The sequence below is a fragment of the Phoca vitulina genome, unplaced genomic scaffold (assembly GCF_004348235.1).
Source record: "Phoca vitulina isolate PV1807 unplaced genomic scaffold, GSC_HSeal_1.0 scaffold85, whole genome shotgun sequence".
Classification (NCBI taxonomy): domain Eukaryota; kingdom Metazoa; phylum Chordata; class Mammalia; order Carnivora; family Phocidae; genus Phoca; species Phoca vitulina.
Window position 1 is genome coordinate 2,347,180 of NW_022589788.1, and position 25,545 is coordinate 2,372,724.

At 55.8% G+C, this 25,545-nt stretch overlaps 2 protein-coding genes across 4 annotated transcripts in view; one reads left to right on the forward strand and one right to left on the reverse strand.

Annotated features, from left to right (window-relative positions):
* MFSD10 (major facilitator superfamily domain containing 10) overlaps positions 1 to 25,545 on the reverse strand; it is a 631,579-nt gene that overhangs the window by 346,528 nt on the left and 259,506 nt on the right. The window lies entirely within an intron of this gene.
* Positions 1 to 25,545, forward strand: part of RGS12 (regulator of G protein signaling 12) — a 108,197-nt gene that overhangs the window by 41,040 nt on the left and 41,612 nt on the right. For 2 of the 3 annotated variants that reach the window (XR_004298272.1, XM_032395580.1), the window contains exon 4: positions 18,859 to 18,880. Coding sequence is in view for 2 of the 3 variants with exons in the window: in XM_032395580.1 (XP_032251471.1) it covers positions 18,859 to 18,880 (22 nt within the window). In the remaining variant the exon portion in view is untranslated. Of the gene's footprint in view, positions 1 to 6,748; positions 7,191 to 18,858; positions 18,881 to 25,545 lie in introns of those variants that run through there. The other variant, XM_032395581.1, reaches the window with a different exon arrangement.

A 25,545-nucleotide genomic window follows, 5' to 3' on the forward strand; every position in this document is an offset into this window, starting at 1 on the left:
AATGCTTGGCAAGGTTGTTGGGTAATATACACCATTCAGCTGTGGGTACAGTTAGAAAATACCATATAGATTCAATGCAATTTTAATCAAAATCCCAACAGGTGTTTTGTTGAACTTAAGATGATTCTAAAGTTGGCATAGAAATGCAAAGGGTAGCCAGGATATTCTTTTTTATTTATTTATTTATTTATTATGTTATGTTAATCACCATACATTACATCATTAGTTTTTGATGTAGTGTTCCATGATTCATTGTTTGTGCATAACACCCAGTGCTCCATGCAGAACGTGCCCTCCTCAATACCCATCACCAGGCTAACCCATCCCCACCCCCCCCCCAGAACCCTCAGTTTGTTTCTCAGAGTCCATAGTCTCTCATGGTTCGTCTCCCCCTCCGATTTCCCCCCCTTCATTCTTCCCCTCCTGCTATCTTCTTCTTCTTCTTTTTTTTTTTAAACATAAAATGCATTATTTGTTTCAGAGGTACAGATCTGTGATTCATCAGTCTTACATAATTCACAGTGCTCACCATAGCACATACCCTCCCCAGTGTCCATCACCCAGTCACCCCATCCCTCCCACCCCCACCACTCCAGCAACCCTCAGTTTGTTTCCTGAGATTAAGAATTCCTCATATCAGTGAGGTCATATGATACATGTCTTTCTCTGATTGACTTATTGTGCTCAGCATAACACCCTCCAGTTCCATCCACGTCGTTGCAAATGGCAAGATTTCATTCCTTTTGATGGCTGCATAATATTCCATTGTGTATATATACCACATCTTCTTTATCCATTCATCTGTCGATGGACATCTTGGCTCTTTCCATATTTTAGCCAGGATATTCTTGAAGAAGAATAGGTAGGAGGACTTCTGCTATTCGCTACCAAAACTTATGACAGAGTAGGAGTAAATCAAGACTCTGTAAGTGTACACGGATGGACAGACAGACAGTGGACTAGAAGAGCATGTGCAGAACTAGACCCAGTGCCAGCATATGTGGGCTGTGTGCAGAGCAGGGCTGAGTGTGATCTTTTCAGTGGTGCTGGAATAGGAGACATCCACGTGGGAAAAAGAAAGTCAGTCAGTCCCCCCACGCCGTACAAACACGGCTAAATCCAGCTGCGCTGCAGATGGGACGTGCAGAGAGCACAGGAGCGTCACCAGAGGGCCACGCAGCCACACAGCCTTGGGTGTGGGGGCGGAGAAGACTTTAAACCCCACACAAAGAGCATGAACCATAAAGGCAGAGGCTGATGCCCCGACTTGGTGAACGTCAGGACCCTTCATTCATGCGAACGCACGTGCTAGAACACGGAGGTGTGGGGGGGTGGTGGCCCCCAAGGCCCATCCATCCAAGGACGCCGGCTAGAGAAGAGTGGCCAAGAGACTCAGGTGGGCATTTTATGGAAGATGATGCCCCGAGGGCTCATCCAGCCACGCTGGTCGTCAGGGACGTGCCGTGACTGCTGTGGTGAGGTCGGCAAGCCGGGCGGCTGGAGTGAGGACCGCGGTGTCGCGTGTCGGTGTGGCTGGGTGTGTGGGGGCACACGCACCCTGCCATCTGGAGCTCCGCTCCATCCGAAGTAGACGTCACGTGTGCGGAGGGACATGCGCGAGGGTCCGACAGCACCGGTGCCGGGGGGGGGGGGGGGGGGGGGCCGCCTGCCTGTCCGCCCGCCCTGGGAAGGACAGGTAAGCTGTGATTTCTTCATGCAGCGGGACGCTCCATGGCCGCCTCGGGAGCGCAGGTCAACGTCCCAGAAAGAAGGCAGACACCAAAGATTCCATTTCCGTACGTCAGAAAATAGGCCACACTGAGCCATGGCGTGTGGTTGCACGTTCAGCGTAGAACCGTGGAGAGAGGCTGGAACGTGGCTTTTCGTTATGGCCTGGGAGGAGCTACATGGGCTGCACTTCGTGATGAATCTCTGAACCGCACATTCCCACTATGTGCTCCTTTCCGAATTTGTGTTCCAGCTTCCAGAAAACATGCTCAGCCTGAGCCTTGCAGCCCTGCTGACCGCTGGGGTGCGCAGTAGTCACCGGCTGGGGTCTTGCAGGTGAGCCCGAGAGAGGAGGAAGATGGGACAGAGGAGCCGGGGCCTGCCCTCAGCAGATGAGCTGCTGACAGATGGCGGGAACGGGGAAGGGCCTTGTGGGGTGGGGTCAGAGAATGAGACAGTTGCTAGAGAAATGTCAGAAGTGAGTTCTTGTGTGTTTTATTTATTTATTTTTTAAGATTTTATTTATTTGACAGAGAGAGCACAAGCAGAGGGAGAGGGAGAAGCAGGCCTCCCGCCGAGCAGGGAACCCGATGTGGGACTCGATCCCAGGACCCTGGGATCATGACCTGAGCCGAAGGCAGACACTTAACTGAGCCACCCAGGCGTCCCTCTTGTGTGTTTTAATAAAGGTGCCCATTTTGGTCATGACCATGGCAGACGGTCACCCAGGAGGCAGTGACCTGAGAGGCCGGTCGGGAAGAACATGGCCCGCCCTGTAGGCCTAGCGTGGACTGCGGGGCGTCTCTGCCCCCTAGGTGTTTAGTCAGGCACAGATCGGGGCATGAACCGACGGTCTTGATGTTTGTGAGAGGCTGCCAAGGTGCAGAGGGCCCAGGAGAGGGGCCCCGGGGGTAGGGGCGCTGAGCTGAACGTGCACAGCCTTAAAAGGGAGCCATGTCCCTGAGACCAGCACGGGAGGCCCGAGTCTCTAGAGGTCCTCTGTCGAGTGTTGCCGTCGTGGGCTGTTGGCCACGGAGTTGGAAGCGTGTGCTGTTTGTGCATGCAGCTGGCCTGATCTCGGGGTCCCACCACAGAGCGCAGAACGGGTGCAGCGGGGAGCGGCAAGTGCAGGTCGGTGGGGCTTCTCTCCTTAGCTGTTTGGACCAGCGCGCCGCGCGCCAGGAAGTCCTCCGTGGTGCAGAATGTGAGAGGCTGCTTGGGTGACAGGCGTGAGTGTGTGGGGTCAGCAGACAGTGTTGGGAAGGTGCTTGCGCAGCCCAGCAGGGATGGCTGTCACGGGTGGGGGTTGGAAATGGCCCGTGAGCCCCCAGGGCACAGGGGAAGGGAGAAGGGTGCCCTGGGACCTTCCGTGCCTCTGATTTGGTGAAGGCGTGGCAGGAAGGCCCTTGGATTGAGCTGAGGGGTGCCTGGCGCTTGGTCAGGGCCCAGGGAGGGGGTCGAGGGTCACTAGGGTGAAGAAAGGCCCCTGGACCTGGGGACACCAGTGGGAGGCCTCTGGTACTGGGGACATCCTGGAAGGAGGCATGGCACATTTGTGGCAGGGGGATGGCAGGGGGGACCGGAATAGGTTTGTGACCAGAGATGGGCCCCTCTGAGGAGGGAGTGTTCACGTTGAGCCATCGATGCGAGGGGCCAGCACGTGAAGGTCTCGGGAACAGAAGGCAGGGAGGGCCAGGCTGAGACCTGGGGTCTTACTCTAAGTGTAAGGGAGGCTTTGGGGAAACTCACAACAGGGAGCTGAGGGAGAGAGTGACGCTTCTGTGTTGAATGTGGAGAACTCGGTGTGTTCGTCGCCCGGGTCAGTGGGCTGTGTGTGGAAGGGTCTCTGGCAGACGCAGGGGCAGAGCAGGAGGTCCTCCCTGTGTGTGGAGGTCTAGAGGTCTAGAGCACCGTGCTGGGAGGAAGTCGGCTGGGGAGACGGCCCAGGTGTGGTTAGCAGGGACTGGCAGTTCAGGGCCTGGACAGCAGAGGGCGCCGAGGTCATACATTTCCTTCCAACCTGCCCGGACTGGGGCGGGGGGAGCCTGCACCTGAGGTTGGGCTGCTCCCCGTGTTCATCTCCCTCTGCCATGCTGGAGCCTTTAGTAGAGTGTGTGTGTTCCAGAAGACCTGGGAAGTCCTGATGGGTCCAGGGCATTAAGGGGAAGGTGCTCCTCCCCCTCCCAAGACTGGCGTGGGGCTGGGGGCAAGAACCCATGAGAGGCGCCTGGGGAGGTGGGAGGCTGCCGCCAGGAGGGCTCCTGCCAGAATACAGGAGGGGCTCTCAGCAGGATTTTCTAGGTGGCCACAGAGGGTTCTCTCCCTTCCTGGCTTGCCTGTGTTCCCGCTGGAGTGTCCTCTGCTGCCCTTCCCAAGTGCTTACACTGGATTCCCAGCTCAGATCAGACCCCTGGGCAGGTGCGGGGCAGAGGGAACAAGGGGCCCCTGGGGTCTCCCCAGCCTGGTGATGCACCAGTGGGTGCTTGGGACCTACTTCCTGTTGTCCGGGGTCCTGGGCCAGAGCTCCCCATCGAAGGCCCCGGCTCTTCTGCTAGGCGGCTCACGTGGTCAGGCAGGCCTGGGGTTGGGGGCTGAGGACCCCCCCCCCCCCCGCTGAGCTGGCACTCTCCCTGCTGCCCCTCTGCGCAGCTCACTGCCACCCTGCACCGCCACCCCCACCAGACTTTTCTTGTACCCAAACCTGCACCTGGTTTTATTAGGGGCTCCTCTTTGTGGGCCCAGGTCTGAACTCAGTCTCCAACCGGCCCTGAGCCAACATACCCATCAGAATAGGGAGGATGCGATGGTGAGTGTGTCTGGTGTCCTGGACACTTGCCTCAGCAGCTGCTGGGACTCTGGGACGCTTGGACAGCCTGGGAATCTCTCCTTCCCCTGCAGGTGAGCCGGGCTCTGGGGGCCAAGGTGCCATCCAGCAAAGGGGGTCTGTCGCCAGATTCTTGCCCCCGTCCCTTCCCTTTCCTCGCCCTGCAGACAGCAGAGAAGGGCAGGCGGACAGCCAGAGGGGAGACACAGAAAGCCCGCAAGGGACACAAGGACGCAGAGAGACCGTGGCGCATGGAGCCGGGTAGGGGCAGGCCACTGTTCAGGCCACACGTGACGGACCACACAGACAAGATGAAATTGCGCTTCCTCTGCTGGGATGTGGGCATTTCTGTCTGAAGTGATTAAAAGAAAAAGAAGCTTGGCCCCTGAGTGGTGGTGTAGACGGCTCAGCGCCCAGGTGCTGGGTTTTCTCGAGGTCCTGGCCAGAGGTCCCACGGGGCGCCCTGTGGGCATGGCCTTCCTATTCTGTAGTCTGGTTCCATTCTTGGTCCCTGGTGGTCCTCCGGGGTCTGGCAGGCCTTCGGGACTAGGGCCAAACCTACAAATTAGTACAGGCCCCTTGGAAATCGGTAGGGCAAATAACCAGGGTCACAGAGTCACGGGCTCAACTGACCACCCACGAAAACCTGCCAGAGTGTGTCCTCAGAAGGTGCGTGTGTGTGCGTGCATGGGTGTGTGCCTGTTGGAGGGTGAAGTTGGGCGGGAGGGGTGGTGGTGAGTGGGTTGGGGAAGGAGGATGGCGTGTGTCCTGTCTGTTTGCCCGCTGGGCCTGGCCAGAGCCTGTCTCAGCCTTGCCAGTCTGCGGTTGATACCACACAGCACCCTGCCCGCCGCTTCCCTCTCTTTCGGCCGCCGGGGGAAGGAGGTGGGCTTGTGGGCTTTGTCTGCCAGACTTGATTTATTCCCAGAAGAGGTGACGTGTTGGTGTGCCCGGGGGATCTATTTGTTAGTGGTGGCCCCCACTTCCTTCATACTGCCGACTGTCCTGTTTGGGAAAGACGATCCTGGAGAGCAAGCGGAGTGGGTGGGCCATGGAACTTAAAGATGAGGCCCCAGCGAGGGCAGGGGCTCTAGGCCCCTCCAGGCCTGGCGGGTCAACCACGGGAGCCCTGGACGCCCAGGAGGGTTGGAAGGAGCTCTCTGGGCTGAGGCTTGTTACATCACCCCCACTAGGCGCAGGGTGCAGGGGCCAGGGGGAGAGGTGGGGCTGCCTGGCGCATCCCTGCCCACCTCCTGGGGGCCCATGCTGTAGGCTGCTGCTCCCATCCCCGCCTCTCTCACCGGGTCCTAGCCTTCCGTGCAGCCTTCCCTGCGTCCCGCAGCCCGTCCCCCAGCCCTGGGCTGTGCCCCCCCCCCCCCCGGCCCCCCCCCCCCCCCCGGGCCACGCGCTTCCTGTGCTCAGTGGTGGCGGTGTGGATGGTCATGGTGGCTTCTGCCCCTTCCTCGCTCTTGCCTTGACGTCAGTTCATACTTTCATTGTGTGTGGATCTTTTGAGAAAAGCGGTCTGAGGCAGCTTGAGCTGATGCCCATGGTTCGTCTGTAAGATTTTCACCTTTCAGGCAGGCACCGTACATTTCTGCATTAAACACCATCCTGTGCTCGGTGTCCCAGACTTCCTTCACTGAATGCTCACGTTGGGAATACTCATGTTTCTCCCACGGAAAAGCAAAAGTCAGGACAGGCTCAGCATGGTCAATGCGGTCAGCTGAGGGCCCGACCCCAAACCTGAGGGCCATCCTCCCAGCCTCTTGACCCTGTTGGCATTGAGTTTGCAGCCCTGGATAGGATGCTTCCCAAGGTCTGTGGCTGCCTAACCCTCCATGGGGGGGTGGGCGTGCTGAGCCCTGGAGCCCGTGCAGAGGGGACCCAGACATGCATAACGTGGTGCAAAGAAGTCCTTTGGGGTGAGCGGTTTGCCCTTGGGTCTCCAGAAAGTCAACAGGTCCGTTTGCAGTGATACCTAAGTTCTAGACTCAGTTTCCTGTTTCTTCTTCCTCTGTCCAGCAGGATCTGCTGTGGTTCCCTCCCTCTCAGCCTGTGTCAGGCGTCAGAAGGCAGATGAGGCGGATCATGGGACAGAGATAGATGTGTGAGACGGGTTTTAGGAATACGGCCGAATCCGCAGGTTGGCATCACATAAACTCGTGCATATGGAGGCTTATAATAGAATCGTCAGCAACTGTAATTAAGGCTGTGAACTGCGCCACGCTGCTAAAAAAACAAATTCTCTGCAGCTGTTGTACTGACTGAGAATTACCCCTATCAGCTGAAGTTTTATTCTTCTGATTTGGTAGAGGAAATACTTGAAAAATGATCTCACAGCGTGACTTATGTAAACGGCTTTTTTTTTTTTTCCACACGAGACAATTGAGATAGAGTCTGAATCCCTGGCAAACCACAGCTTCCTGCAGTGTCCTGTTGCCATGGGTTACGGAGGCAGCAGAATGGAACTTCATCTGAAATGTCTTTAAACTTCCCTGACATGCACGGGCATGCTGCTGCATCGAATGGTATAGTGTAGATCTGCACGCCTGGTGTGGGTCGGAAGTGTTCTTGCCCTAAGATGAATTTGGGAAAAGGGCTGTCAAAGGAAACGCACGTGTTAAATGATCAGCAGGTAAGTTATTCTAGCTGTTTCTTGTCATTTAACAGATCTTCTGTAAGACAACTTGGCATCTCCGTGACTGTTTTGTTTTTAAACTGTTCAGTGAATGGTAGATTTTAGGTGTGAACTTTGAAAACAGTGCTTGTCTGCATCACGGAGCTCAAGCACATGCCCGGGGCTCTGGGACCCCAGGCCCCCGGAGCGAGGATGGGCCGGGCCGGTCGGCTGCAGCAAGGCCAGCCTAGCCTCCCCGGCTCCCAGCTGCTTGCCCTGAAGTCGGCCCTACAGAGAGCATCCGTGCTTTTCTCGTCCTTACTGGAGGAATGAGATTTTAAGCAGATTTTAAGACAAGTGAGCTCATTGTGTTGAAGTGTTAAATTTCAGCTGGATTATTGAAATCTATCATAGTCTTTAAATCACCATTTTGTATCTAATATCGTAAAACGTGGTGAGGTGATTCTGCCTCATACAGGTACACAGGGAACTCCTGGCATAGGAATTATTATCTGAGCTTTTATATATAAAGTTGAACTTACTATGAAACTTTAAAAAAAAAGGTTTGAGATTTAGAAAAGAATGTTTCTTTTCCTCTTGTGGCTGTGCTGTGTTGACATAAAGGTAAAAAGGAATTACTTACACAAGATTGTCACTAATTACAGGGTACTGATTTTAAATTCATTCTTTTCTGAGAGTTGTTTCATCCTGATATTTCCCAAATGCCCAGGGGAGCTGCAGGGGAGTCAGTTAGAAGTGACGGGTTTGGATGTGAGGTGACGGGGAAGGAGCTGTCTCCTTCCCTTTATGTGGGAAATAGGAATAGGTCGGAGAGGTCACGGATTATCCTGATGCAGCGAGTGCCGATTTTAATGTATTTTAAAAATACTCGGGATGTAGTCTGCAAAGCCCAGGGACTACTGACGCTCACTCGAGAGGGTGGAGAGGCGCCTTGGATGTTTACGGGCGTGCCCGCCGCAGGGCCGCCTCTGGCCGCCTCGTGTTCCCATAGACCCCCCTCCTCGTCCTGGATGGAAAAGTGAATTTTGAATATATTGTGTCCTTTATGGGCCTATTAGCCAGTTAGTTATTTGTACATATGCGTAGGCTGCATTTTCAGTTCAATGGTATATAAAGGCAAGTTTTAGAAAATGTTGGTTTTTATTCTGAGTAAAAAAAAAAAAGGTCACTAAAAATCTGCTTTGTGCTTGCCTGTATAAATGATTTGGATCCCTTCCAAACTTTTTGCAAATGCTCAAACTGGCAAGTAAGTTGCTGGCACGGGTGTGTGCAGAGCGGGTGGTAGGGTTGTGTAAAGCAGCGTACACGAGCGGCCCCCTCCCCTCTGGGGTCGAGGCGGGGCCGGAAGGTCGTGGGATGAGTGGTAGGTGCTGCGTGCAGCTCCGCCGGGCTCCGGGGGGCCCGTGGGAAAGCGGGCGGAAGGCGGGTCCTTGTGGGGGGCTAACCCCGCAGGCCCATGGGCAAGGGGAGTGAGATTGGGGGGCCCGTGTGGGAAGGCTGGCTCCGCGCCTCTCCGGCTCTGCTTCTCCCTCGGAGCCTCCGCTTGCTGGTGCGGAAGTGGGGGTGCCCCGGGGGGCCAGGCCGCCATCCGCAGTGTGTGTGCGCGCTCAGTGGACGCCGTGCGGCGGGAGAGGCTGTGTTTCTTGCAGGCGGAGAGCCCTTCCGCCTCCGTGGGAGCACTTTCCCACACTCGTTTGAGGAGCACAAAGGAGAGCCGGTGGTTGCCGACCCAGGAAAAGCGAGAGGCTCTCGGCCAAATGAACAGATCGCAGTTTGTCCATCTTGTAAGGAGTGAAGTTGAGCGGAAGTAGACTTGGAACGTGCACATGTGCCCCTTTGTCCGAGCAAAACCATCCGTCGTCCTCCAAGCACGTCAGGACGGGTGTCAGCCGCAGAGGCTGCCGAGGCTGCGTGGGGGACACAAACCCCACAGCCTGAAAGGAATAGGAGCGTCACAAGAAGAAAGCTGCGGCAGGCGTCCCGTGTGGACCCCTCGCCCCGCTGCCCCTGCGGCACTTGGGGGGCTGGGCCTCCCGTCCGGGGCTGCGGCCCCCACCCTGCCTCCCGCCGGCAGGGCTGCCCACGGAGCTTAGTCACTCCTGGGCTCTGTCCCTCCTTCCTGGTCCTAAACTACAGACCCCACTGGGCCACACGCTTGGCAGAGGTTTGCCGGGCAGGGGCTTGGGAGCACATCTCATGTCACCGATGCCTTTTGAGGTCTGTCTGCCCCGGCGGCTGCCTTGGGGCTGCTAGTGTGTGAGGGAAAGAACTTCCCAGAGACCAAGGGGCTTTCGCCTCTTCGTGCACTGGGGCTCTGGGTAGCATTTTGAAAATAAGGGCTGCACTAGAAGGACACGGTGGAGTGTTCTGGGTGCCGCGGGATGAGCGGTGGAGGTGGCCGTGCTCGGGGCGCCACATCAGGGCGTGCAGAGGGCGAGCGGTTCCCGCAGAGAGCCCCGCAGAGAGCCCCGCAGAGGCTGGAGGAGGACAGGGAGGTGGCGGGGAGGAGGGCCGGCTGGGCTTGCACCTGGGGAGGCCCGGGCTCGGTGGGGAAGAAGGCAGGGCTGGCCATGCGAGCAGGGCCCGCTGTGGCACCGCGGATGGGCTGGGCCGGCTCCGGTCACAGGCCCACGGGGGTTGGGGCGGGTGGCGGGGGGGAGAGCTGAGAGCGGGCTTAGGTCCCCAGGGGAGGCTGTGTGGGCTGCCCAGCTACCAGGCTGGCCGTGGGGTGGGAGCGAGCGCGGCAGGCCGCCCTTCTGTGGGCCGCCTCCCGCCCGGCTGGCTCCAAACCTCTGGGATGAGCGGGGTGGGCTGCACAGAATTCTTTTGCATTTGGCTGAGTTTCTCTTTTTTTAACTCAGATGAACGGACTTCTCTTCACTGCCCATCTCTCCTATCGGCCTGTCCCACTCACGGGGCTCCCACGGTGCCGAGCAGAGCTGGGGTGGAGGGCCGCGGGCCTGTGTCCAGTGGGCTGGCCCTGCGTGACTGGCGGTCAGTCAGTCGGTGCGTACTTTGCCCCAGATCGCTTTCGACCCTAAAACCCTTGGGGGAGGGGCCTCGGGTCTGTGATCCGTGTTCATCCCACTTAATGCACTGGTTGCACACATTCTTCTCTCGCTGTTTGAGGCTCTGCTCCTGGCTGTCTGTATAAGAAGACCCCCCAGTCTGTTTGCGGTGGACTCCAGTTTCTGTCTGCACGTCCTCCCCTTTCCTTCAGTAAGAGGTGGGCCGCCTTGCAGCAGCAGCTCTCCTCCCTGGTATTTGCTGAAGACGGTCCTGTCTTCTGCAGCCCCAGTCGTGGGGTGCGGCCGGCATGCAGGCTTCTTTCTCCCTGATCCCACGAGGGGTGTCCAGCGCACTGCCCCTTCTCACCATCCGTCCCTGAACGACTTGTCTGTCGGTGCTTGTCATCCTCCCACGAAAGAAAGGCCAGATTTCCTAAAACAGCAGGATGTCTGGGTGTCCCAGCATTTGACCAGCTTTCCTGGGGACCCCATTCCCTCAGGATCCCTCCTGGCTTCTCTCCTCCAGGTGTCTCCAAGCTATCACTTAGAGGCTGCCCTCTCCAGTCTGCCTCTGCAGCGGGGACCCCACGCTCCAGACCCAGCAGCGGGTCCATGTCCGCTCCCAGCTCCCTCTGGACGTGCAGGAGGCGGGTGGGGAACAGTGGCCAAGTCGGACTTGGGCTTCTCCCTCAGTCTCCCCTGCCCCTCACTCAGGCCATCCCTCGAGCCCTCCGTGTCGGCAGGCCCGGGGACTCAGCCCTCCAAATCTGTCCTTGCATTCTTCCTTCCTCGCCCCCACCTTGCTCTCTTGCCTGCACCCTGGGTGCTGCTCACTGCCCTGCATCAGCCTTTCTCCAGCGACACCCCACGGGGACACCTTTGTGTGCCCTTCTCTGTGCCATGCTCTCCCGTGGCACCTGACTTGCCCAGGCAGCAGGGAGCTGACATTTTTGGATTCATCTTCAGCGCCCAGCAGAAGCACCTGGGGACAGGGCTGCCCGGTCTGGTGTGTGGCTTTGTTGCATGCATCCCTCGCGCCTGCAGGGGCGTTGATGAGTGGAAGCAATCTCAGCTGGAACTCCCCCGGCCCTGCCTGACCCACAGGGCAACTGCTGGAGCCCAGGGGCTGCTGGGAGCTGATGGAGCCAGCCTGGGGAGGACGGGGGGCTCCAGCTTGAGGCTCAACTCTGCTGGGTGGAGGTTTTAAAACCACCGACACATCTCAGCCTTTATGAGAAAGCGAGTCCCTGGGGTTGGGCTTCAACTTCACAGGAGAGTGGGGCTTGGATTCCGGCCTCCTGCGTGTCCCTGCATGTCCCATTCCTGCAGGAGCTCCTCCGTGACAGTGTCTGAGAGCTGGACTTGGAGCTGCCTCCTGCACAGAGCATCCCAGGAAGGCCGTGCTTACCTTCACTTCACTGGCGGTCCCTGCTGTCTTGGGGTGTGAGGTCGTGGGCATCATCCCAGACCTTCGGCCGCTTCCCACCCTGTGTCTTTCTTGAATTGGGCCAGCTGGTGAAGAAATGGGGTTTGCAGTCTTTATGTCAAGGTCAGAGGATTTCTGGGTGAGGTCAGATGCTCACACCGAGCACCCAGTGTTAGTGTGGGGCCTGTGTGCCCCTCATTGGGGTGTTTGCAAAATGCATCATCTCAGGCTTCACTGAGGGTGTGACACGAACATTCAGTCTTAAATTTTTGGGGAAATGCTGTCATTGTGGGTTTGGCCTGCTTGGCTCTCTTCTGGTTTTACTGAAGAATGAAGAGGTCTCTGGGAAGCAGGTGCACACACGCACACGTACTTTAGAGAGCGAAGCCCAGGTTCCATTCTGAGCTCTGGGGCTCTGCCCACATCTGACGCTCGGTTGCTCCGTCCCCTCCCCCCTGCAAACACTGTGATGGGTCCACCCTCGCCCACGTCGTGTGGCACTGAAAATGCCCAGAGAGCCCTCACCCCATGCCATTCACCCCATGTCATCCCTATCTCCCGGATCACAGAAATTCTTTATTGTGAACATCACAGTTTGAACCTCGCATGAACCTGTGTCATGGGAGCCCTGTGTCCAGGTGTCTCTGGTTGGAGCTGCTGGAAAGCAGTAGTGTGGGGGGTGCGTGTGCTCGTGACTCATATGCGTGAACATGGAGAGAGCGGGGCTGGGAGAGAACATTGTGGCATCCCAGCGTGGGGACGGCCGAACACAGCCCTCTCGCCGGGCCTCTGGGAGGTCGCTCCTGTGCCCCACCACCAAGGGACCTGGGAGCTGACCGGCAAGGGCAGACATCAAGGCTGTGGTGGGCCTGCCTCGGGCCTGGCAAGGAAGGCTTCCCTGAGAAGGCGTAGCTGGGGCCATAGCCAGGTAGGTGGGCTGCCGGTGAGGCCGCAGGTGGGAGTGGGGCGGGGGGGTGAGGGGTGTGAGAAGGGGCGCACTGAGGGTCCAGGAGGGGCTGGGTCCTTCCCGCAGCAGCTCTCAGAGTCCTGGGACTACACTCCGCAGGGGGAGATGCGGGTCACGTCAGGACCTCGCGCACGTGATGCATGTGCTCACGTGCACACACATGAGTGACTGAAGCTGGGCCTGAGCACAGCATGGATCCCGGGAAGTACTTGGTATTTTCCTTTCACATTTTTCTATCCATCTTACTTGGTGGCTGACAAATGCGGCTCATGGCCCCTGAATTGATTTGACAGCTCCTTAGGGGATTGTGGTTGGGTGTGAAGAGCCCTGGGCCCACGGAGCCCAAGTCAGGGCACAGCCCCCCCGACAGGCCCCACATGGGCCTGCTCGCTTCCACACTCGGTCCAGTGAGGAGTCACTTAAAACTTAAATGATCAAGTTTTCATTATTTTAAAAAATTTTTTTAAGATTTTATTTATTCATTTGAGAGAGAGCGTGCACGGCGTGCACGAGCAGGAGAAGGGCTGGAGGGAGAAGGAGAAGCAGGCTCTCCGCTGAGCACTGAGCACCGATCCCAGGACCCTGGGATCATGACCTGAGTGAAAGGCAGACGCTTAACCGACTGAGCCACCCAGGGGCCCCAATGATGAAGTTTTTAAAAAGTCAAATAAGTGTATATTAGATACAAATAGGAAGTGTTAAATTCTTAAGGTTTTTCATCATTTGGGTTATTTATATTCTCTTTGTATTCAAAACATTTGATGCATTTGGGCAACTTATAGCCTTTGGTCTCTTATTTAGGACTCAGATAGGACTGATTAATACTTTTTACGTCTAAGGTAGGAAATTTTGTCAGTGATTCAAAACTGAAAATTGATATTATTATATATTACTATATATCAAAGTAATTTGGTGACGATATAGTTTAATACTTGCTCTTGTCTAATGTTACAGACAGGATCAGCCTTGATAAAGGCTAGATTCGTCATGTACTTCCCTTCATATTAATGATCTGAAACTTTAACACCATTGATTTAAAACTTTTTTTTTTTAAAGATTTTATTCATTTATTTGACAGAGAGAGACACAGCGAGAGAGGGAACACAAGCAGGGGGAGTGGGAGCGGGAGAAGCAGGCTTCCCGCCGAGCAGGGAGCCTGATGTGGGGCTCGATCCCAGGACCCTGGGATCATGACCTGAGCCGAAGGCAGACGCTTAACGACTGAGCCACCCAGGCGCCCCACCACCATTGATTTAAAATAAAATATCCATGGAACCTGTGTCGTCCAAATTTCCTGCTGGGAATCAGTCCGATTTCCACTGAACTATCAGGTTTAAGAGGCTGACCCGAGGAATGGAGATGGTTTGAACTTAAATTGCGTATCTCAATACTTTGTAAGTTTCTTTCAAACAAATACATTATGTCAGTGTAAATTCCAGTCCTGTAGGCATATGTTCTAGAACACTCTCGAGCTGTTTCGTTACGATGAGCACAGACGGATGCTCACTTACTGGGATCTTTGTCACTGGCAGCTTGTTTTTACAGTTCTGCTGCTTTTGTAGGTGTAACACGTAGATATGGGAATGCAGGAAGAGCCCACGAGTACAGACTAATGACAACGAGTTATTGATCTGGATTATACTGGATATCAGAATAAACGTTAGGGGTGTTAAGCTGTAATTCATAAAAGCGTTTGAGTGGTCCAGTGGTCTCAGTGTGCTGAGACCTTGGGAATGCCTGACTTTAAGTCATCCCCCCCGCTGTGGGGGATGCTCCATGGGAAGTATCTTGGGGGGTTTCTGAAGCTTTGCCATTTTGGACTGCTTCCCCCTGTCAGCCGGGCTCTGCTAAGAAAAATTGCAAACCAGGATTTAAAAGGGTAACTTGGGTCAGCACAGACATGTTGTTGATCCTGAGGCAAATAGGAGTGATTTGGGGGTTCCCTGTCTTTTCCAGCTCCCCGTTGTTGGCAGGTTGTCTGCCTGTGTCTCCTCACCCCGCTCGCCGAGCACCGAGCACGGCCACCAGTAAAGCACGCCGGGCCCGAGCTCCCCGCAGGGCGCCTCCCGGCTCCTCCCTGCCACCACCTGTGGCCGTGGGAGACCGCTTCACCTCCTTAGGCCTTACCTCCTCTTGGAGCGAAGGCCCCTGATCCATGCTCCTCAGCCTGCTCCCATGTCCATCTCAGGGGCCAAGGAGCTGGGGTGCTGAGCAGGGATCGGCTGATGTCACGGCCCGGCTCTGCCACTGCGTGCTTGTAAAGTAGGATAAATATTGGACAGTAAACAGGAGAATCAGGTTAATGGTAATTATACACTATTTATTTGCAAATTAAATAATCTAGTCAGGAAAAGTCATCACTTATTTCTCCAAAAATATGTGAACTTGGAAGAGGAGAGTAGTTTTATGTCTGGATAATATATTTTTTTAAAGATTTCATTTATTTATTTGAGAGTGGGGAGGGGCAGCGGCAGAGGGAGAAGCAGGCTCCCTGCTGAGCGGGGAGCCCGACGTGGGGCTCGATCCCAGAACCCTGAGATCACACCGGAGCCGAAGGCAGACGCTTAACCGACTGAGCCACCCAGGCGCCCTGTGTCTGGATACTATTGAAGCCTGTCTCCGTAGAGCTCTGCCAGGGGTAGGAGCGTCACCAGGGCAACATGTCCAGAGCAGAGGGTGGAGGCCGTGAGTGAGGCTGCGGAGCTGGCCTCCCTGTGACCCTGCCTCACACTGCGGTGGGCGAGGAGCAATCCCAGCGTGAGCTTGAGAAGATGTGGGGTGGTCGGGGGACATCTGTGACCTCTGCGCCCTTACTGGCCCCTCCAGGATGAGCCCACTAGCCCACAGCTTTCCAGATGCCTAGAACTTTCCTTAGCATTTTATTTATTTTTTATTTATTTTTTTAAGATTTTATTTATTTATTTGACAGAGAGAGACACAGCAAGAGAGGGAAACACAAGCAGGGGGGAGTGGGAGAGGGAGAAACAGGCTTCCCGCCAAGCAGGGAGCCCGATGTGGGGCTCGATCCCAGGACCCTGGGACCATGACCTGAGCCCAAGGCAAACGCTTAATGACTGAGCCACCCAGGCGCCCTTTCCTTAACATTTTAAAGATTGATTGATTGATTGATTTTGGGGGGGCGGGGCAGAGGCAGAGGGTGAGAGAGGATCTCAAGCAGACTCCCTGCTGAGCGCAGAGCCCAATGCAGAGCTCAATCTCACGACCCTGAGATCACGACCTGAGCCTAAACCAAGAGTCGGACATTTAACTGAGTTCACCACCCAGGTGCCCTGAACTTCCCTTAGCATTTTAAGCTTGGGAGGTGCTCTTTGGACACAGCTTCCCAAACTGGGGAAAGGGAAGGAAATGCACATTTGAGGCTGTGGCTCAGAGCTTTTGAGTGCCTCCTGGAACATGGTGAACAACCGAGGCACCCAGAATGCTGGGGCGCCTCTCCTGGAGGATGTGCGTGAGGGGTCCCGGGGGTGGCCTGTGGGCGGTGAGCTCTGGCACCAGCAGGAGAGCTGTCCTCTCTGAGAGTTCGCTGGCCCGCGTCCAGGCCTCCTGCCTCTCCTTCCCCCGCTCGCTCCCGGCCCTCTGGTCTCTGAGTGGCCGCAAGGGTGACCGTTTTCAGGGCTGTCTTCCAGTTCCCAGACTCTCTCTTCAGCAGCCTCCCCTCTGCTCACCTCTCTCCCCGGTGTCTAATCTCAGCATCATGCACGGCCAGACGCCTCGTGGAGGGTTCTGTTTCACGGAGGCCCCCTCACCTCCTCTTGTCTGTGTTACGGCTTCTACTGACGATTTCAGAGCTCTGGGGCATTCTGTATCTGAACTTTCCAGTGCCCGTGCATCTCTTGTCGTTTCTCCTGGTGGGCTTTTCCCTCGAGTTTGGGGGGATTTTTGAATTGTGCGCTCTAATTTGGGTGGGCTCACTTTTTGGAACTCCTGCGGGCCTCAATCAGACTGCTTTCCTCCTGGAAGGATTAGGGAGCTGGGCATCTTGGCCCAGGAGTCCCGGGGTGTGTGGGCTCTGCCCTGTGCCCGGCGCCCAGCCCAGCCCCTGGGTCCCGCCTAGTGGCTCCTTTGCTGGGTTTGGAGCAGCAATATATTAAAAGCATGTTTGTTTCTGTACTGTCTTCACAATTTTTCTATAAATCTAAAACTTTTCTAAAAAATAAAGGATACTTTTTTAAAAAGCCTGTTTGTTGCGCTTCACCTGGATCCGTTTGCACTGCACTGAAGGCCCCACGGGCTGGAGTCTGGCAGCGCCCTGCCCGCCTCGTCCACGCGGCTCCCCCCGCTGCCACTCCACGGCACCCCACTCTCACCCCGCCTGCTTCCATCTCTTTTGGCTTCAGGGACACGCCTCTGTCCTGGGTCGTGGGTTTTGGTTCATTTTGGGGGTGGGCGTAGAGAGTTTTAGTGCCTTTTTCCATCTGCTGAAGTCTGCGAATGTGGTTTCCACCGTGATCGTAACATGAAGTTGACTGTGGCCTTCCTATTTATAGAAGTTTGCATTTTATGATTAATTTCACAGACGTGATTATTGACAGTATTTCTGATTTTGTGTGTGGTCTTGCGGATTTTCTTCTCATAATCTCCAGGGAATAACGTGCCTTCATACTACTGAACTTATAACAGGATGTAGGTGATTTACTGTGAGGACGGGAAGGACCGCTTTGCACACTGCCCATGTCAGCCTGGGAGGGAGCCTGCCCCCACTGCTGCAGTAAAGACCACCAGGGGTCTGGTGGCGGAGGGCTGATGGCCCAGCGCTGGCTTGCCGCGGCCCATACTCGCCTGCCCATCTGGCCCGATGGTAGTGTAAAAACCGGACATGCCACCAGTGTGTGTGTTTACTGTTGGGAACGTCTTGATAAGGTGCCAGGGTACAGTTTTAGAGTATTTCTGGCCCCAGCACTCAGGATGGTTGGAAACCGTGAGCAGCCCCGTTTCCAAAACCGTCAGGAGGTGGCTTCCCCGGGCTGTCGGAGGACAGGCCCTCTTTCTGGGCCAGAAGGTCCTCCCTTAGCTGGTCCTCTAGCCTTGCAGGTCTAAGTCCCACGAGGTGAGGGGCTCTGAATGGGAGAGGGTCCCCCATCTTCCATGCAGCCTGGGAGGTGAGGTTGGGGGGGCCTGGTGCCAGGAATGGGCTGTCAACTGGGCCTTTGGGAAGACCCTCCTCATGCTGTGCACTGTGCTCTCACCTGCCTCTGCAGAGAGGACACGGGGTCTTTCTCCATGCCAGGGCGCCAGGGAGGGATTCTGTAGCCAGGCCTGAGCCCCGGGGGCTTTGGTCACCACCGAGAACACGTAGCTGCGAGGATTGATCCTGCGCACGGTGACAGCCGGGGGGTGGCCGGGGGAGGGCCCAGGGCCAGTGTCTCAGCACCCTTGGGGCCTGGCCCACACGCCGTCCTGGGGAGCCGCGGCCTCTGCTGGGGCCAGGACGTCCAGCGGGATTGCAGGGTGTCCCCCGCAGGCTCTCGAGTCCTTTCCTTGTTGGCTCCTTCCGGCTTCCCGTGTCTGTGCACCCAGATGCTCTCCTTCCTCAGCCGCTCCTCCCCTTTCCCCACTTCCCTACGGGCCTCGGCCTGTGCAGCGTCTTCCAGTCGTCCTCCTCAGACGGGCCTTTTGTCATTCCGACCGTCCGTCCTGCCAGGCCCTCCCTCACGGCCTCCTGCTGCCTGCTGGCCTGTTTTCCTCTTGCACAACGTGTTCCTTCTTGCCCTGGTGCCTCTGAGCCAACCGCCCTCCTCTGCTCCAGGCTCCCTCCTGGCAGGCGGGCTGTGGGCTGACCCCTGCGGGGCTGTCCCCGGCACCTGTCCCCGGCACCCCGCGGATGGGCCTGGGTCCCCGCGCAGGCGGAGGTGATCGAGCAGCCTGGTGTGTGGTGGCCCCGGGTGCGGTGTGTAGGGGGCCTGCCTCCCCAGTGCCCCCTGCGCCCCACACGCTGCCCGCACTGATGTGGGCTCCTGAGCCAGCTTTCTCCGAGGTGTTCCTAATGGTGTCGAACGTGCCGGGATCTGTTCTCTTCCCATGAAAGTGGTGATGACTTGCGCAGAGCCCTGTGTCCCCGGCCCGCCCGGCTTGGGCGGGGTTCACTCAGGAAGTGGGAGCGCGGCGCTCGGCTCACTGGGGTGCCCGCGTGTCCTGGGTCGCCCGCGCCCGGAGCCGGGAGCCCCGCGCTCACACGACGGACCTGCTGCTTCCCGACTTGTCATGAGGCTTCATTAACTCATGTCTCTCTCTCTTTTCTTTCAGTCTGCAACTGTATCTGATGGGGGTAAGTCACAATTTCTGATGTCTATTTTTATTATTTTTAATGAAGTGTTCAAATTGTGAAAGTGTATTTGCCATTGATTCACCCAGAAGAGATGTTTGCCTTGCCTCTCCCTGGCCCCTGGGGGAGGGTTTGAGTCAGGGCTGAGGTGGGGGAGCTTGCCATGGCTCCCAGGTGGCCGGGACGCGAGTTCTGGAAGCCGTTCATTGCAGAGACATGTGACGAGCCTGGCCCTGAGCTGGTGGCGCCCTACCACACCTGTGCTGACGAGTCCAAGCACGCCGGCTTGCTAACCAGCAAGCCAAGATTTCAGAGCTCTGGCCGAATTTGAGCAATTCTGGAAATTCGGGTGAGACTCAGGTGCTCTGTGTCCCTTTCCTAGGAAGAGCCCAGTGGGAGAGTTGAGGCCCCGGGGTGGAGAGGAAGCCTTCTTCCTGCCTCTAAATAGTATCGTACGTGGGGACTCCTTTCCTGGGAGTGATCCAACACGGGGAGGCCACAGATGTCCTCTTTGACTGGATGGAACCAGCTCTGATGGAACCTCGTTCTTTTAGCTCAGTGCTGGTTCCAAAGTTCCTGCGATACTCATGAAGGTCCTTATGCTCGCAAGTTCCCTTTTGTTTTCCACATGTTTTAATTAATCTATTCTTCCGTTTTTTGAGAGTTGAATTTTCTAGTGTATTTAAAGGTAGGAACCCCGTGTTCTCATGGTCTGCTGGGTGTGGGTCAGAGGGCAGGCGGTGGTGGCCGCAGCGGGACAGGTGTGGGGTTCGAGGGTGCCCAGGGACTGCAAGGGAAAGAGAAACTCAGCGTAGGTTTCTCGACGCTTTCTGTTGTCTCACAACGGCTGGCTTTGGTGGTGGGCCCTGGACGGGGCGGCTGGCACGGTGGGTGGCTGGGCCCCAAGCCTGCGGCCCTGCTCCCCGCCGCTCGTGGAGTACCTGCCGAGCACCTCTTGAATTACAGACGTGCTGATCCCTGAGGCTGGGGCCACAGATCCTGAAGGTTGTTTGGGGATTTACTTATTTTAATAAAAGGAATTACATTCCCTGTTTTACGTATAGTGATAATCATGCCATTTAATTGGTCTTCACCTTAAAAAAAAAAGAAATAGGCCCGGTAACCAAATCCAGGACAAAAGTGAGTGGTTTCTATAACATTCTGTTCATGCTTACCCTTTCTTTCCTGGTAGAAGATATTCCTTTCTGTAGGAGATTTATAAATGTGAAAAGTTCAGTTTCATCATAAATATTAAGCCTAATCGTCGTGACAGTTTTGTTCTGTCAGCAGCGGGTGCGGGAGCCCCGGAGGTTGGGAATCTCGTCCACTTAGAATGTGTACAGAGCCAAGCCCCCCAAGCGTGGGGAGTCCCCAACTCAAGGTCCTGTGTGTCCTTCCTGAGGAAGTGGTGCCCTGCTAGTGGCAGGCAGGGCCCTTCCCCTGCAGGGTCTTCCACCCCTGCGGACCTGGGTGCCTCCGGGCACCTTCCAGGCCCTTCTCCGTCTTGGGGCCTCTGTGCCATAGGCTGGAAGGGAGGGGCTCACTATTTCGTGAGCACGCCCTGGATCTCAGGAACTGCTCCAGACAGCATATATGTGTTTTATTTTGTTTTTTAAATGATTTTATTATTTTCCCACCTTCGATTTCTCTTCTGATTTGTAAGAAGAAAAACTTCCTCATTGAATTTGTATGCTAGTTCTAGGAGGTATACGTTAGATTCTGCCATCTTTGCCGATGAGCATGCTGAGCCAGAAAGAGGCTGCACTGATCAGAGTCACACACCAAGTTAGTGGCTGGGATTCAGGGATTCAGACCCTGAGGTTGGCCCGAGCACAGAGCCTGCGGAGGGAACCCGGCTGCTGAGGCTCGTGGCTCCCGTCTTCCCACCCCAGGTCCAGCCCTGGCCCCCCCTCCCTGATCCCGCTTCCCAGGGACACCTCCCCAGCGGCGGACAGGAGCCTGTTGAGTGGACCCAGGTGGAGGCTCGGGGTGGGTTTCCACACGGGGATGTGTGAGATGCCGTGCCGGCCGGGAGAGTCGGGCTCCCCGAGGGGCCTGGGAGCTCGAGCAGCACACCTGCTCTGGGAGGAGGGCAGGGCCCAGGGAGCCGATTCACAGGTTGGGGTGGTCTCCACGTGGACGTCCCGCGTGGCTTTGGTGAGGAGTCGTCACCCACTCAGAAACACCGTCAGTAACTGTCGTCTTCCGTTTCACATAGTGTCCCTTTATCTCGAAGCCTCTCACCATCTAGTTGTGTGGCTTCGTTTTAAGGAAGTGGACAATGCTGTTTTTGTGATCCTTGTCAACTTGAAGAGATTTTCCACTTTCTCACAAGGAGAGGGGCTCATCGACTGCTCCCCGTAGCCAGAGACCCCCTGTGCAGGCAGGGTTAGAGGTCGGCCTCTATGGAGGGCAAGCCAGGACCCGGAGGGGTGAAGTCCAGGGGCAGATTCTGCCTCCAGGAAAGGAAGGACATTCTAGCATTACAGAGAGGCTTAGAAATGGAGCCGTCGCCCTGTGGGAAGTTATTCAAAACTTGCTCACAGAGGATGCCCACAGCCGAAAACCAGAAGTGCAGAGGTGGGTTTGCAGGCCTCCGGCGTGGCCGCAAGAGGGGCCAGCCAGCTCTCTCAGTCTGGGCTCCGGAACAGTGCGGCTTCCTTGTAATAAACGCTTATTCTTGTATTTTATTTCTCTCCTTTTTTTCACCCCATACCGAGCAGCTTTGCCAGGATTCCCCTCCCACCCAACTCCTACGTCCCCAAAAGGTTAGGCTGGTTTCTGCCATTCCTAGATGTGCCTTTTGAAGCTGAGAAGTGAGGAGTGAGGGGGAGCGTTCGCGTAAGCGTCCCCACCCCAGGCACGCGCGGGCATGGCCACGGGCGCAGTCCCCGCAGGGGCCATGCGACACCTCCGCCCCAGCTGCTTCGTGAACGTCACCTCACCCGTCCGGCTCTCGGCTCTCCCCGCGCTGCTCCCAGAGCCTCTCTGTCCCCTTGGGGGCCTGTCCACGCCAGGACGCCTCCCCTCACTCCCTTCCCCGAAATTGCTGGCCCTCTGCGGCTTGCTCCCCCGCTGACACCCAGCTGGGCCTGCTGCTTGCCTGCCCCGAGCCGCCGGGGCCGGAGGTGGCGCTTTCCCTCGCCTCGCCGGGCACCGTCCCCCTGCCCTGGTCTCGCATGCTGCTCAGGCCACGTCCCCGTCCGGCGGCAGCTCCTCAGAGGGGTCTGTGCCCGCCGCCAGCCTTACTCTGAGTCCCAGCCCGGCTTCGTTTCTGCCCAGCACGGCCGACGAGGGCCGCCGTCCTAATTATTCATCCGTGTGGCTGTGTTGTCTGCCCGTCCACCACTAGCAGGTGGCCTCCCTGCGGCGGCTTCGGCACCCCACGCGGCGGGCGGTACACAGGGTGTCTGCTGGACGAAGGACTGAATTAAGGCGTTCACAGGATGCACAGGTGCCCGCCCGAGCCTCGGTTGGGACAGTGGCTTCCTAAGTTTTTATTTCTTAGCGGAACCCTCTCCAGACACAAGCAGACAAGCTCAGCAGAGCCGCATTTGGTAGAGCACAAAAGCAGAGGGTCTGGTTGAGTCATGCGGCTGCGACCGCGGCCCGAGCGCCGGAGTGTGGGTGCGCCTTCTTCCCAGGCAGCGGGCCCACAGGGGGCAGGCGTGGCCAGTCTCTCGTCTTCCTCCAGAAGCTGCCATCCATCACGTCTTACTAACAAACACACGTATATTTGAAGTCAGCTGTAAACTCCGTGCCATAAGCTAATAGCAGTCATTTCTACTAGTTTTGATTGTTTTAACCTTTAACCTCCCGTTCCAAAACGGAAACCTTTTTTGAAATCAGAAATACCTGATAAAAGACATGTGATCTTTAATTCTTTGTTTTCTGAATGCAGGTGGCCTTTGATTTTAAGCCTACTCTCTACCCTGTTTTCTGTCTGCCCTTTCCAGGGGCGTGCACAGTACGGTGAGCCACTGGGCAGTGGGGAGATGGCAGGCGTGTCCCCGGGCTGGCGGGTGAGGGGTGCGAGGCCAGGGCTGTGGGGCCGCGCCGGGCTCCATCGACCCAGCACACAGGCCTTGGCTTTGCAAACTCCGGGGCAGTGCCCGTCCTGCCTCAGTCCTCAGCGCTCAGTAGCGGGGAGATGGGGAGATGTCCCCTGCTCGTTAGTTCCTGTGTAACTGGGAGCCGAGACGCTGTGCTAGCAGGTTGGGATCATCTAGTAACTGTGGTCAGAGTGGAGGGCAACTCCTCTGTCATTTTAGCCAGCCACTGAGATCATACATGTCACAGACCTTGGGCCTTGGGACAGGTGCCGTCCGGAAGGAAGGCTGCTAGTTCGGGCTGCGCATCCTCGGCCACACTTGTACCTGGCCGTGTGCACTCTGGTCCGTCCCTGCTCCCAGTACCCTTATTCTGCACACAGGCTTCCTGTGTTTTTTTTTACAATTATTTTAATTTTTCCCAGCTTTATTGAGGCATAGTTGACAAATAAAAATTGTATGTGTTTAAGGTATGTGACGTGATGATTTGATATACATATACGTTGTGAAATGGTTGCCACAATCAAGTTAATTAACACGCCATCACCTTGCATGGTTACGTGTGGGTGGGGGGTGAGGACCTTAACACTGACTCTCTTAGCAAATCGCAAGTGTACAAGTTTGTGAAGTGTGGTCACCATGTGTACTCAGGTCTTCAGAACTTACTCATCTTATAACTGAAACTTGCGGTAAAGCTTATAAAGCTTGACCAGCACCTCGGGCGACCCCCTTGCCCCGCCCCTGCTAACCACATTCTGCCTTTTGCCTCTGTGGACTTGACTACAGTTGGCCCTAGAACGACACAGGTTTGAACTGCACACTTAGACACAGATTTTTTTTTCCCGATAAATACAGGACAGTCCTGTAAGTGTATTTTCCTAATGATTTTCTTTTCTCTGGCCTACTTTATTCTAAGAATACAGCATATGATAATAAATGACACACAGAATATGTGTGGATCAACTGTGTGTGTCATCCGCAAAGCTCCCTGTCAACAGGAGACTATTAGTAGTTAAGTTTTTGAGGAGTCAGAAGCTATACATGGATTTTCAGATTTTTGACTACGTGGGGATTGGGGTTAGGGTTAGGGCACCCCAACCCCCATGATGTTCAAGCATCAGCTATATTTTAAATCCCACATACAAGGGAGAATGCACAGTATTTGACTGTCTGGGTCTGGCTTATTTCACGTAGCATAACATCCTCCGGGATCATCCATGGTGTCTGGAAGGCAGAATTCCTTCTTGAAGACCAAATAATACTCCACCGTATGGATATGTCACAATTTCTTTATCCCTTCACCTGTCGACCGACCCTTTTTTCCATGTCTTGACTATTGTGAACATGGGGGTGCAGATCTCTCTTTGACGTCCTGATTTCAGTCCCTTCAGACACATCCCCAGCGGTAGGACTGCTGGGTCATAGGATAAGTTCTATTTTTATTTTTGAGGAACTCCATACTGTTTCCACAGTGGCTGCACCAACTTACCTTCCCACCAACAGTGCACGAGGGTCCCCTTTACCCACGTCCTCGCCAACACCTGTTGTTTCTTGTCTCTTTGATGAAAGCCATCCTAACGGGCGTGAGGGAATTGCTCACTGGGGTTTTGACTTGCATTTCCCTGATGATGAGGGATGTTGAGGATCTTTCCACGTGCCTGTTGGCCATTTGTTGTATGTCTTCTTTGGAAAACTGTGCAGGTCCTTTTTTATCTGGTTACTCGGGTTTTTTGTTACTGAATTGTATGAGTTTCTTGTATATTTTGGATATGACTCGTCTACCAGATAGGTTTGCAAACCTTCTGCAGAGGGGCTTCTGACGCCATGGTCAGCGCCGAGAGTTCCGACCTTCAGCCTTGGCGTTCTCTGAGTGTGGCACAGGGCCTGGAAGAGCCCAGGGAGGAGGCCCCGTGGGAGCACGGGGAGGGCCGAGGAGGAGAGTTCTGCTGTGTGTGCCGGTGCTGTGCCTGCCCCGCCCCCATCTTGGTGCCACGCTGCTGGGCAGGTCCAATGTCCACCAGCAGACTGGTGACTAACCCTGACATCCTCACACACCGGAGCCCTGCAGAGCCCTGAGATCACTCCTCCTGCCACGGCACACGTCTACACAGAGGACCCCAGGGACGGACGGTGCTCCGCTCATGCCCGAGGCTGGGAGAGCGGGAGCTAAGGCTCCAAGAGGTAAGGCCATGCGGCGGGTGGCAGCCGCGGGGTGACGTGGAGCCGATGGGCTCAGCTCCAATGCCGCATCTCCCCTCCCAGCCACAGATGCCGAATCCCCACTTTATTTTTACATATTCTATATTTGAGGAAAATGACCTTTTTGGGTAAAATGATACATATGTATCATAAATAACTTAAGTAATAAGAAAAAGTAAAACAGAAAACGGCTTAAAAAAATCACCCCAGGGGGCGCCTGGGTGGCTCAGTCATTTGGGCGGCTGACTCTTGATTTCACTTCAGGTCGTGATCTCATGGGTCGTGGGATCCAGTCCTGTGTCGGGCTCCCTGGTCAGTGGGGAATCTGCTTGAGATTCTCTCCCTCTGCCCCCCACCCCTGCTCGTGTTTTCTGTCTCTCTCAAATAAATAATCTTAAAAAAAAAAATCAATCCAAATCC